The 12,863-nt window shown below is 36.0% G+C and overlaps 1 protein-coding gene across 5 annotated transcripts; it reads left to right on the top strand.

Annotated features, from left to right (window-relative positions):
• The first annotated feature begins 1,222 nt into the window (after window positions 1-1,222).
• On the top strand, window positions 1,223-6,546 carry LOC113712477 (uncharacterized). Of its 5 annotated transcripts, none has more exons than XM_072066813.1 (10): window positions 1,223-1,590; window positions 4,100-4,326; window positions 4,431-4,637; window positions 4,742-4,831; window positions 4,933-5,028; window positions 5,106-5,411; window positions 5,496-5,579; window positions 5,685-5,816; window positions 5,971-6,025; window positions 6,290-6,546. In XM_072066813.1, exons 2-9 carry the CDS (start codon window positions 4,285-4,287, stop codon window positions 6,022-6,024), a joined length of 1,011 nt encoding a protein of 336 aa, XP_071922914.1. In that variant the 5' UTR covers window positions 1,223-1,590; window positions 4,100-4,284; the 3' UTR covers window position 6,025; window positions 6,290-6,546. The 5 variants fall into 5 exon arrangements, with proteins under 5 accessions (XP_071922914.1, XP_071922912.1, XP_071922911.1 ...); XM_072066811.1 differs by having other exon boundaries at window positions 3,429-4,326; XM_072066810.1 differs by having other exon boundaries at window positions 1,223-4,326.
• The last annotated feature ends 6,317 nt before the right edge of the window (window positions 6,547-12,863 follow it).

Raw genomic sequence — 12,863 nt, 5'->3', positions numbered from 1 at the left:
GAATATGTTCCATTCCTGCAGGTCTACTCCTGGCTTCAATTAGAGCATTCCACCATCTTTTAAAGTTCCCTCTTTGGTCTTCAATTCCATCCCGTTTCACTGGTGATAGGTGCCAAACTTCCTCAGCAATTCTGCTGTGAAAGAGCAGATGTTCCATTGTTTCTATGTCTTCACCACAGCTTTCACATATTGGAGATCCCTTCTTTGTTCTATTGAAAATAACTTTATTCAATGGTAAAGCTTTATTCAAACATTTCCAAATGAAGATCTTCAACTTGTGCATTGCATTGAATTTTCATAGGTGTTTCCAGAGGTGTTTTTCTTCCAAGCTGGATTCTTCTCCTGGCTGCCCTTTTTGGCATTGATTTCTTTCTTGCATGCTAAGTTTCTTGTAACCTAATGCAATCGTGTACTAGCCATTTGCATTATGTATCCAGAAATGACAATCCTCCCTGTTAGCCAGACTTGTGGGTATTCTCAGAATTCTCTTGGCCTCTTCTTCATTAAATAGCCTGAACACTAACATTTGAAGTCTTGGATCAGGTCTTCCACTTTCTGTACTTAACAATTTTGAGGTCTAGTTGACACAAGCTTCCGTTGGGGATTCTTTGGTATCCAAATGTCGTTCCAAATTTTTGTACTTCTCTCATACACTATTTTCTTCCTGGTGCCCTTCTGCACATCCTCTCTCACTATCACTTCCCTTGGGGATTCTTTGGTATCCAAATGTCATTCCAAATTTTTGTACTTCTCCCATACCCTATTTTCTTCCTGGTGCCCTTCTGCACATCCTCTCTCACTACCATTAGACTTTGACAAATCCATGATGCATTGTTTTGGGCCTTACAGTCGAAGATTGTCTCCTTTGGGTAGTATTTTGTTTTCATCACTTTAAGTTGGGCATTGTTATGAGACTCCAGATTTGCTTACCTAGCATAGCTTTGTTGAAATTCTATAGGTCTCTGAAGCCTAAACCACTACAACAGAATTGGCCATTTGCGGCACTTTCAATGCGGCACATAGCTAATTTGCTGCAATAAAGTGGTATTATTTTGATTATGCTGAAATATTGACCCCGTATTTGGCTTTTCGTGTCAAATTAACGGCACAATTAAATTCCACCACTAATTGCGCAACTAAACGATGTCGTTGTTGTGAGCTGTCCAAGCATTAAACGAATAATTGCTGAATCATATTCATGGTAAGTAATCTTTCCATTTTCTCAGTCCTCCCACTTCTTCTCCCCTCTCAATTTTTCTAAATTTCTTCTATAGTCCGAGAACCTATGCCTCAAATTTCTCTTCCAAAACTTTCGATTTTGCCTCTGCTCATCCCTAATTTCTCATTCTATCTCTCTATTTTTCATGAAACAGGTAATTACTTAATCCTTTAGCAGATTGACACAGGATGTTTTTACAATTAATAGCGATGACGAGAAGTAGCAATAGCACCTGAAGTATTGTTTTATCAAAGACGATGCCGTGTTCTATCAAAATCGGTGCACTTTTTTCTCTTCTTCTGTTCTTATCCAAGTCTCCACTGATGAAACCAATCTAATTTGAGCGAAACTTTTGAAGCTGTACTAGCGAGGTAATTAATCTCAATTTCTTTGTGATATTTTCACTTTACTCATTTCAACTTGTGGTATTTGCTATCAATATTGCTGATTAATTGCTCTGACATTCCTTTGTTTGTCTCCTCCTAAATTTCTGGGGCTATCTGGTCTCATACTTAATTTGCTTGCTTTTTTTATCCTCTTCTCTTACCTGATTTGGATATGCCACATCGTATGCATATGCCGTTTCGTTTCAGTGACTACTTTTTGCTTTTTGTTACAAGCTAAGATGTTGTTCTCATAATATCACATCTTCATTGTCCTTCGTTATGCGTCATTCTGGTTATGATTTCATCTTTAGTGGTTGTTTGACCAATATGTTGCTTGTTGCTTGTGAGTTATAGTACTGCACATGCTAGTGCTTGATTATCGTTTGGAAACTTTGAAAGCTTTCTTATCTTGATTCTATGTGGAGTATTCCTAATATTAAATAAGAACTATCAGTTCTCCCAAAAAACGAAGAGGAATTTAGTGATTAGTAATGGTCAACTTGAGTTATTTATGCTTTTTTTTGGGTTAAGATGGAGAACGACTATATGATTTTTAAATGTGGATTTTAATGGGTTTTTTCAATTATTTGAGACTTAATGTGATTTAAGGTGGAATTCTAGAGTTTCAGTTTGAAAATTTGGACTTCTGTGTAGATTGTTATGTTGTCATGCATTTGTTACTTCTCCTTTTTTTTTGCCACTTTTGTCCGGATTATGTCTTTTTCAATACAGTATACAAGTTCTTGTACATAGTTGAACAGCAATCTAACTATCTAAATTGCCCATAACCATCATATTTATCTGCCTTGCAATTGTAGCTTGCTAGCAATCAAAATAGTGGTGTATTTGTGAATGCTAGTGCCAATAGTTTCGCTAGTACAAAGGATAAGAACCCTATATCTGGAATTTTAGAATACTATGGGGTCTTAGTGGATATTGTTGAGTTGAGATACTCAAATGACATTAAATTTGTGATGTTCAAGTGTGATTGGGTTGATAATGTCACTGGAATGAAACAAGATGAACACAACTTCACACTTGTTAACTTTGATCATATATTGTACAAGCAAAACACGAAGAATGATGAGCCTTTCATCCTTGCCTCTCAAGCACAGCAAACTTGGTATGTTCGGGATGCATTGGAACCTGAATGGAATATAGTTGTCAAGATGACCCCTCGAGATCTTTTCATTATTGATCCAGAAATTAACATATGTGAAGATATCTAGGATGAGCATTCTGCTTGGCAACATGTTAATAACAATAATTCTGAGGATAGTAATGTTTCATGGGTTAGGGAAGGTGTTGATGGAGTTATACTTGATGCACAAACTACAAAATCCAAGGCACACGTTGCTGACGTTGATGATGGATTCTTCTCTGATGAGGATAATCTTAGGATTGACAATACGATTGATGATACAAGTGATGATGATGATTTTTTTGATAAAGCCCAACAAGGAGACAAGGCTGATGATTGACTCTAATTTTGGAATATAATCCTAACATTTTGTTATATGAAGTTTAGAATGCCAATATTAGATGAAGTTACTGATTAGTATGAAAAATATTAATTGTGGGATCATTTTCACTGCCTTGGATGTCAATTTATGATTCCTTATGTTCATATTAGCAAGTTGGTAATGCTGGTTTCATTGGGTTATAGTTCCTTAATATGAATATATTCTTTGTGTTTGTAGATTTTAGAAATTTAAACTCCAAAAGTAAGATGATACAACACTCTCTTGCTGAATTATGTGATTGGTTTCTAAAAAAAGCCAGTAAAATTAATCATCTTACTTAACTTTGCCTTCAAAAATCAGAAGCTGCTTTTATAGGTTTTCCATGGCACCAAGTATGAAGGGGCCCCGCAAAGTTGTTGGGCCAATGTCCGGAGCGCATATTGAGTCCACTAATAGTTTGAACCCTGTTTCACAGTCAAGCTCTCAATCTTATCAGATTCACCCAAATCATTATTCAAAGCCTCCAGCACATAAATTCATTGGGGCAATGCCTGGAATATGCATAGACCCTACATCTAGCTCAAACTCTGTTTCTCGACCTAATTGTCAAGCGAAATCACATGACTCCAATTCTAGCTTTATTTCTGCTTCTCAGTTCAACTCTAAAGCCAAATCATATCAGTTGAACTCCAAGGCTGATTCTCAACTAAATTCCCATCCTAATTCACATATCGGTCAAGGCTTTCATTCTCAACCACTAGTAGACCATCGTGAGCAACCAGATTCCTTTGATAACAATGATTCTGAAGCTGGATCAGGTTCTTCATATGATTCAGAAGACATAGAGGATGTCTTTGATGGTACTTTTGATGATGATGATTCTAGTGAAGAAGGTCGGTTGGAAAAGAAAAGATTACCACAAATAGTTTTGAGTCTAGCATTCCTTATTATAAGCTTTGTATAATATTCATAAAAAAATTATATGAATCACAATTTCTTCTTTTGTATGTGTATGTGTTTTTTGTACACAGGAGACAATAATGGTAGAGGACTAGCCAGACGAAGTGCTGGTTGGGGTGGTGGAAAGAAATTGGAGTTAGTTTGGAATGCACGGGGCCAAGTAATTGGTCCTAATGCTACATAGTATATAAGTCAAGTAGGAATCTTAGTAAAGGATGGTAATAAATTACCACTCACGTACACAGATTGGAGGGCCATGCCTGAAGGATCTAAGGAGAGATTTTGGGAAGATATTAAGGTATTTTGACTCACTATCAAAGTTAGCAACATTTTTTTTCTTTTTATTTCATACAATCTTGTAGCTTGTGAATGTTTAAACTTTTGTTTTGTAATTTTTGATAGAGAAATACAAATATTGATGATACATGCAAGAAAGTACAAATGATAAGGGTTAGCAAATTGTGGAGAAATTGGAAATCAAAAGTCAAGAGCATGTATTTCACTCCTTATAGGAGGCACAGGTCATGGCTATTAGCACACTGTCCTGCAAGAGTTGAGGAGGATCAATGGCCTATTTTGGTTGATTATTGGAGCTCAGAAGATGTCAAGGCATGTATTTATTGTCACATCTCTTTTGCTTTTGAATTAAATTCTAGTGCTATTATGATTTTGATGTGTTGTTAACTACCTTTTTCTGTTTTGTACATAATTAGAAGCAAAGCAAGATTAATAGCAAGAATCGAAAAAAACAAAAGATGCCACATCGAACAGGGCGAAAAGATCATGTGAACCTCAGGGAAGAGGTATATTAAATTCTAATGCTTATGTTTCTAGCAATTTTTTCTGGAAAATAGTCTTATTTAGAAATATTAACACTTTAGTTTGTACATTGAATATGTGGCAGCTTCGGATTAAAACTGGAAAAGAGCCTTCGAAACTAGACATTTTTATTCATTCAAGACAAAGAAAACAAATGGATGAGTTGACTTCACAAACAATTGTAAGAATAGCTTTTAGTCACTTTTTATTGGTTTTACTTCATAAATAATTCTTTCTTCTGTCTGTTTTTCAATTTAGGCAACTATGAATGAGGAAATACAAAAACTGCCAGAGACATCCAGGGATGATAATTTTGTGAAAGATATACTCTATGAAAATATTCTTGGACCTGAAAAACCAGGTCGTCTTCGAACTTATGGGGTAGGTGGGACTCCAAAAGACGTGTATAGGATGTCAGATAACATGAATGTTGGACAAAAGAAAGCATTTGAGGATGCAGTGAATGAGAAAGTGGAAATCATACGTGGTGAACTACGAGAAGAAATGAATTCGAAATTGGCAGATTTTAAGGAGGAGTTGATTGCTCAATTTGAAGCAAGAATGGTTTGGAATAACTATTTGGTTAAATATTATAGTTTTTCTAATTTTTTTTATTGCTTTAGTTACTATTTATCTTTGTTCTTCCAGAGGGCATCCACATGTGACTTGGCATCACTCCAAAGAAGAAAAATGAATGCAGCAAAACAATCTCAAATTTCAGACTCATTAGAGGTTTTATATTAATTCATACAATTCGATTTTGTGTTCAAACTCTCTGAAATATCAGCAACTATGGCCTGATTTTCTTTTCTTCACACTTTGTTGATAATGTAACAGGTTGGTGATAGAATGAACAGGGAAGTTGGAACAAATGATGTTGAAATGTACAAGGAAGTTGGAACAAATGATGCTGAAATAAACAAGTGTGAAATGAATAAAAAAGTTTCTTCAATTGCTGATATTCTTGAGGTATAATATGCGTACTTTGAGTTGGTCCTTCTATAGAAGACCAATTTTGCTGAGTTCCTTGTTGATATTGAATTGTGCATGACTTCCTTGTTGATGACTATTTGTGCATGAGCTCCTTGTTGATATTCAATTGACTAGTCTTTTGTTATATCAGAACCACCATACAAAGAAGAAAAGGAGCAGGACTACTTGCAAACGACTTGCTTGAGGTACTGGAAAAGTTTCTGGAAATAACTCTATTCTGTCAAGTTTTCCATTGAGTATTTGTATGATTGGGAAGACGAGCTATTTTTGTTAAGATTTAGCCAGCTATTTATGGGACATAATGTAGTAGAAGTGGTCTTAATTTTCAGTGTCTGTGAAAAGGTTGAATTACAAATTCCGTTTCAGTATCTATTGTTATATTAACGTTTTCTTCATGCTTAATGGGCTGGGGTTATATGAGTAGGAGACTAATAGAATACACTTTGCAGCCCTGGACTTGATGGTACATAGGAAGCACGCGGATTGGGAGATATGAAGATGTTTTTGAGAGATGTATGATGAAGTGTTGTACTTTTGAAGACAAGCACATTTTGGAATATATGAAACATCTTGTAATTGGAGCGAACAATATTAAATGATAAAGTTTGTAGAATTTGACTAAAACAATGTATGATACTTTATTCTAGTGTATTGTGGAACTATATTTTGTTATAATATTTGATTTTAGGATATTTGAGCATGATAATTATTGTACCATGAAAAAATTGATTTCTGGTCTTTATATTGGTGACTTTTTTGCGACGCAAGTTTTTGTTGCATGACATTGTGGACATTTTATAGCGCATTTTTTGTACCGCAAGTAGAGTGGTGACACTCAAATTGGCGTCACAAAGAGTGATGCAAATGCATGCGACATGTTGAAAAATTGTGTCGTTTTCTTTTGTAACGGCTACTTTTGTGATACAATTTAATTCCGTCGCATTTGTGCCGCAAAAAGGTTTTCGCGGCGGTTTTTAGACTTTTTGCAGCACATTTCTGGCGTCGTGAAAAGTCAGTTTTCTTGTAGTGAACCACAACTTTTTCTATCCAAGGTTAACTTTTGGCACGAGCACCAATGCATCTTCCTTTTCCCATTTTCCTTTCCCTACCAGTAGTTAGACATCATTTGACTCAGTTCTTTGCATAATCTAACTGGTAGTTTGAAGCAAGACATTGCATAGGTGGGCATTGCCATAATTATTGCCTTGAGTAGAACTCCTTTACTAGCTTTACTCAGCAGCTTATTTTTCCAATGAAGCATCTTCTTTTCACAGTTTTCCTTGATGAAATTGAACACCTGCCTTTTGAGCCTAGAGATTACTATATGTAAACCTCGGTATCTTTCCAGAGTCACTACTTGTATGTTGCTGAACTTGTTGCACACCTCCATTTGCTGTGATTGAGATACATTCGTCCTAAAAAAGACAGGATTTCTCTAGATTAACCATTTGCCCTGAGCCCTTCTAGTACTTTCTCAAAATCTCCATAAACTCTTCTGCTTCTTTGGGATCTGCTTTGCTAAAGATAAGGGAGTCATCTGCAAAAAAAAATAAGTGAGTGATTGTTGGTCCTTGCCTGCAAATCTTCATCCCTGTGATCTTTCTTTCCCTTTCTACTTTCTTCTCGAGCAAGTTGGTGAAACCTTCTGAGGATAATAACAACATATAAGGAGATAAGGGATCTTCTTGTCTGATTCCTCTCATTGGGGGTTACATGGCCTTTTATCTCACCATTAACATTGAAAGAATAGATAACTGTTTTGAAGCAATTCATTATCCGGCTGATCCACTTGTCACAGAAGCCCATTCGTTTCATTATTTCCTCCAAGAACTTCCACTCTAATCTATCATAAGCTTTAGACATGTTTAATTGCAAAGCAAAAAAATCCATTTCTTCCTTGCCATTTTTTTTAAGTAGTGAAGAAATTTGTGAGAAATAACGACATTATCTAAAATTTGCCTACCAAGGACAAAAGTTGCTTGATTTCTACTGATGCACACATCCAGCACTTTCTTTAGTCTATTTGCAAGGATTTTAGATATAATTTTGTTATTCTTGATTTTGATGATCACAAAGGTCTTTGAAATGTTTGTTTAACTCTCTTCAAATATAAGTGTTTTCTGCCTATCAAAGAATCAGGTACGAATATGTCAAGAATTGAAAATCAACCAAAAGAAGAAGCAAAAACAGGACACTCATGTCGGACGTCCTAAGGAATTGGTCGGACGTCCGAAAGGATGAAGATCATTAAGAAGAAGATTCTGTCGGACGCTCATGAGGAAGCATCGGACGTCCGGATGGATCGGACGTACTCCTCGGAATCACATCGAACGTGTCGGACGTCCTAAAAATTCCACAAAATGTTGATGACTCTCTGCCAAGACTCTGTCGGACGCTCGTAAGGAAGCATCGGACGTCCTGAAGGATCGGACGCATGCTTCGGACGCACATCAATCTCATCGGACGTCCTAAAAATTCCACGAAGATTTGATAACTCTCTGGACGACGTTCGGACACAGAAGCTCGGACGATAAAATACCATCGGACGTCCGAACAACAACTTGACTGAGTTTCGGACGATGGGATCGGACGATGACTAAGACGTCGGACGTCCGACAGATCCAACGGCTAGCTGACTCTTCATCTGCCTTCTATCCGTTGGAAGTATTAATGAAGCTCATTTTGGCTCCCTTTAAATACAAACGATTCTGATTCAAAAGAGGACTTTTGCACACTTTGTTTACAAGATCTCAAGAGTTATTTTAGCTAGAAAATAGTCTCCAAAGCTAGATTTGTTCTCCAAGTGGTGTGAATTTCTTGTGAGCTTTTCTCTTGTGGTTGAAAGTTTCATTAGTGTAGCTTTGTTGAGGGTTATCTGAGTGATTGAAAAACTTCTTAGCTTGACTAAGTGAGGCTTAGGGCAAGGAGGAAGTGCTCCCTCCATTGTACATCTAGTTGATCATCTTTCATCAAAGAGAAGTTGCTCAACCTAGTGATTGGTCTTCAAGTTTGAGGAAAGCTTGGTAGACAATCGGTTTGATATTCTATCTTATTCTTTTTGTTTAATAAAATTCTCATTGCTTATCTATACTTGTTTTTCGAATCAATATTGCTCTCTTCTTCTAATCTACTTGATTGATTATTACTAGAAAAGAAGGTAAATTTTTATTAACCAAAAATTGCATAAATTTGATTAAGATTTTAATCAACCTAATTCACCCCCCCTCTTAGGTTGTCTTTGGGCCTTACAATTGGTATCAGAGCTTGGTCTCCTAGAGATTAAGCTCTAACGGCTTGGAGTAAAGATGACAACCAGTCATGCTATGTTTGTTGAGGGGCAATCTGTTACTAGGCCTCCCATGTTCAGTGGCTCCAATTATGTTAGCTGGAAAGAAAGGATGATTATCTTTTTGCAATCTATTGATATTGAGCTATGGTTTATTGTGAGTGAAGGACCGCATGAAGCTAACTTTCTTGATGCAGATACAGGGTTGCTTCGGCCAAAAAGAAGAGCTGAAATGAATGCTCAAGATAGGACTAATCTCACATTGAATGCCAAAGCCATGAATGTTCTTTATAGTGCCTTAGATTCAAATGAATCAATTAGAGTAAAAGGTTGTAAATCAGCCAAAGAAATGTGGGATAAGCTAAGAGAAATCCATGAGGGTGGTGACAACGTGAGAGAACAGAAAAAGGCTATCTTGGTCACAAAGTATGAATCATTTAAAATTGAACCTCTTGAGGATATTGACAAAATGTATTGCAGGTTCAATGACTTGATCAAAGATCTCGAGGTGTTGGGCAAAGAGTACACCTTGGGAGAGAAGAACAGGAAAATTCTCAATACATTGGGCAAAGAATGGGAAAATAAAGTGACTGCAATAGAGGAGGCTAAGGATTTAAATTCTGTGCCTATTGAATCTCTCATTAACTCACTAACCTCTTATGAGTTGAAACTGAAATCTAAAGTGCAGGAGGAAGAGGATGCTAGAGCAAAGAGAAATATTGCTCTGAAGACTACTCAAAGTGAAGATGATCCAGCTCACTTGGATGATGAAGACTCAGATGGTAATGATAATGATCTTGCTCTCATCACAAGAGGTTTCAAGAGAATCTTGAATAAAAGGAAGTTTAGAAAGGGAGGTCCTAGCAATCAATTTCAAAATTATTCATCAAATGCAAGGAACAAAAGAAAACAAGAATTCAACAAGAAGCTAGTGGATAAATGCTATGATTGTGGACAGCCTGGACACTATGCAAACGAATGCCCCATGAAGAAAATGAAAGATGGGAAAGCTGATCGAAAGCCAAGATTCAACAACTTCCAGATTACTTGGAATGAATGCAACTCTGAAGGGGAAGTTGAAGAAGAGGAAGAATCAGCTCAAATGGCCTTCATGGCTATTGGAGATAATGAGGTAACTTCCATACACTCTCAATCTGAAAGTGATGATGAAGAAGATGATGATCTTGAATCCTTTGTTGAAAACCTGCATAATGTCTTGAAGGAATCTTATGATAAAAACAAGCAGCTAAAACAGAAAATTACTTTTCTCATTCATGAAAATACAAGTCTTCTTCAACAAAATAAGCAACTAAAGACTGACAATGATTGTCTTGTAAGAGCCGGATTTAATGTTCAAAATGAGCTTGATAGAAAGACAAATATTTGTAGAATGCTGAAGGAAAGACATTGTGATTTGAAAAAAAGGATGGACAACTTGGATGACACTTTGAAAGCTAGAAAACAAGATTTTCTCAAAAAGAACATGTCATCTACCTTTCTTACTGCTCATCAAAGAACATTAGCACGCAACAAAAATGCACATGGTTTCACTACATATAGAAGAAATGGATTGAGATATGTCAAACCAGTACATGTTAAGGACTCTTCCATTATGTGTGATTTTTGTTGTCAAAAAGGGCATTTGAAAGGAGATTGCTATGTGAAAAGAAATCTGAACAGAGGGATAAAATGCATGTGGTTAGTAAGATACAATGCTAACTATTGTGGACCCAAAAATTAAAAAGGGTACCAAACATTTTCTCTTTTCAGGAAAAAGGCTCAAACAAGTCCAAATGGTTTATTGATAGCGGCTGCTCAAGGCATATGACCGGTGATCCCTCTTTGTTCATAAAGCTAAAATCAAAATCAAGTGGTAAGGTGACATTCGGTGATGATGTGAAAGCTAAGACAATTGGAATAGGTGATGTTGGTAAGGATGGTGAAACTTTTGTTTATAATGTGCTCTTAGTTGATAATTTAGGTTATAACTTGCTTAGTGTTAGTCAATTGTGTGACAAAGACTTGAATGTGTTGTTTAAAAAACATGAATGCATTGTGCTTGATTCCAAATATAATGCTGTGTTCAAAGGTAAGAGGTTTAACGACATATATATTGTGGTTCTTGATAAAATTGATTCTTCTAGCCTCAAATGTCTTAAAGCTTCAAATGAAGATCCTTGGTTGTGGCATAGGAGACTTTGTCATGTTAACATGGATTTACTAAAGGAAATTTCGAAAAAGGAGCTGGTTAGAGGTTTGCCAAAAATATGTTTTGAAAAGGATAAAATTTGTGATGCATGTCAATTTGGAAAGCAAACAAAAGTTTCTTTTAAACCAAAGAAGTGTGTTTCAACTTCTAAACCTTTAGAACTCTTGCATCTTGACTTATTTGGTCCTACTCAGATCACTAGCTTGGGAGGTAAGAAATACTGCTTTGTGATTGTGGATGATTATTCTAGATATACTTGGGTGATATTTCTTGCTCATAAGGATGATGCCTTCAAGAATTTCACTTCATTGTTTGCTAAAGTGCAAAATCTGCTTGGCTTAAAAATTGTTAGGATTAGAAGTGATAATGGAACGGAGTTCAAGTATTGTGGTTTTCCAGATTTCTGTGATCATAATAGCATAACACATGAGTTTTCAATTGCTAGAACTCCACAACAAAATGGTGTTGTAGAAAGGAAAAATAGGACACTACAAGAGGCTGCTAGAACTATGTTAAGTGAATGTAGTTTGCCAAAATACCTTTGGGCTGAAGCGGTAAACACTGCATGTTATGTGATGAACAGAATCCTTTTGAGACCCATCTTGAATAAGACTTCTTATGAACTGATTTTTGATAAAAAACCTACGGTTGGATATTTCAAAGTCTTTGGTTGTAAATGTTTTATTTTAAATTTAAAGGATCATCTTGGTAAGTTTGAGAAAAAATCTGATGAAGGAATATTTTTGGGTTATTGTGAGAACAAAAGAGGATATAGAGTCTTTAATAGAAGGACTCTTGTGATAGAAGAAGCCATTCACATAACATTTGATGAAACTAATGATGATAATTCCAAAAGTTCGTGTGAGGATGATGATGTAGGTGTTCGTGAGGGAATGGAAAAGCTGAAAATTGGTGATGAAGGAATATCTAAACCAGCAGCAATGGAAATGATGGATGAAGCTCAAAATGATCAAGAAAAGGGTGATGAAGATGAGAATGATGATTCAGTCAAAGACCTTCCCAATGCTTGGAAATTCAGCCAAAATCATCCAAGAGAGCTTATAATTGGTGATCCATCCGAAAAGGTAAAGACTCGTTATTCATCTAGAATATTGATAGACAACTTTGCTTTAGTTTCTCTTTTTGAACCCAAAAACATCAATGATGCTTTAAAGGATGATAACTGGATTTTGGCTATGCAAGAGGAACTTAACCAATTTGAGAGAAATAAGGTTTGGACACTTGTTGATAGACCTCAAAATCAACCTATCATTGGCACAAAGTGGATATTTAGAAATAAATTGGATGATAAAGGTGTTGTTATAAGGAATAAAGCCAGATTAGTTGCTAAAGGATATGCACAAGAAGAAGGAATTGATTTTGATGAAACATTTGCTCCCGTAGCAAGATTAGAATCTATTAGAATGCTTCTTGCTTTTGCTTGTTTCAAAGGTTTCAAATTGTTTCAAATGGATGTTAAAAGTGCCTTTTTAAATGGTTTTATTGATCAAGAAGTATATGTGGATCA

The sequence above is a fragment of the Coffea arabica genome, chromosome 10e, assembly GCF_036785885.1.
Source record: "Coffea arabica cultivar ET-39 chromosome 10e, Coffea Arabica ET-39 HiFi, whole genome shotgun sequence".
Lineage (NCBI taxonomy): Eukaryota > Viridiplantae > Streptophyta > Magnoliopsida > Gentianales > Rubiaceae > Coffea > Coffea arabica.
Note: the sequence above shows the minus strand (reverse complement) of the source record. Positions and strands in the feature narration are given on the sequence as shown.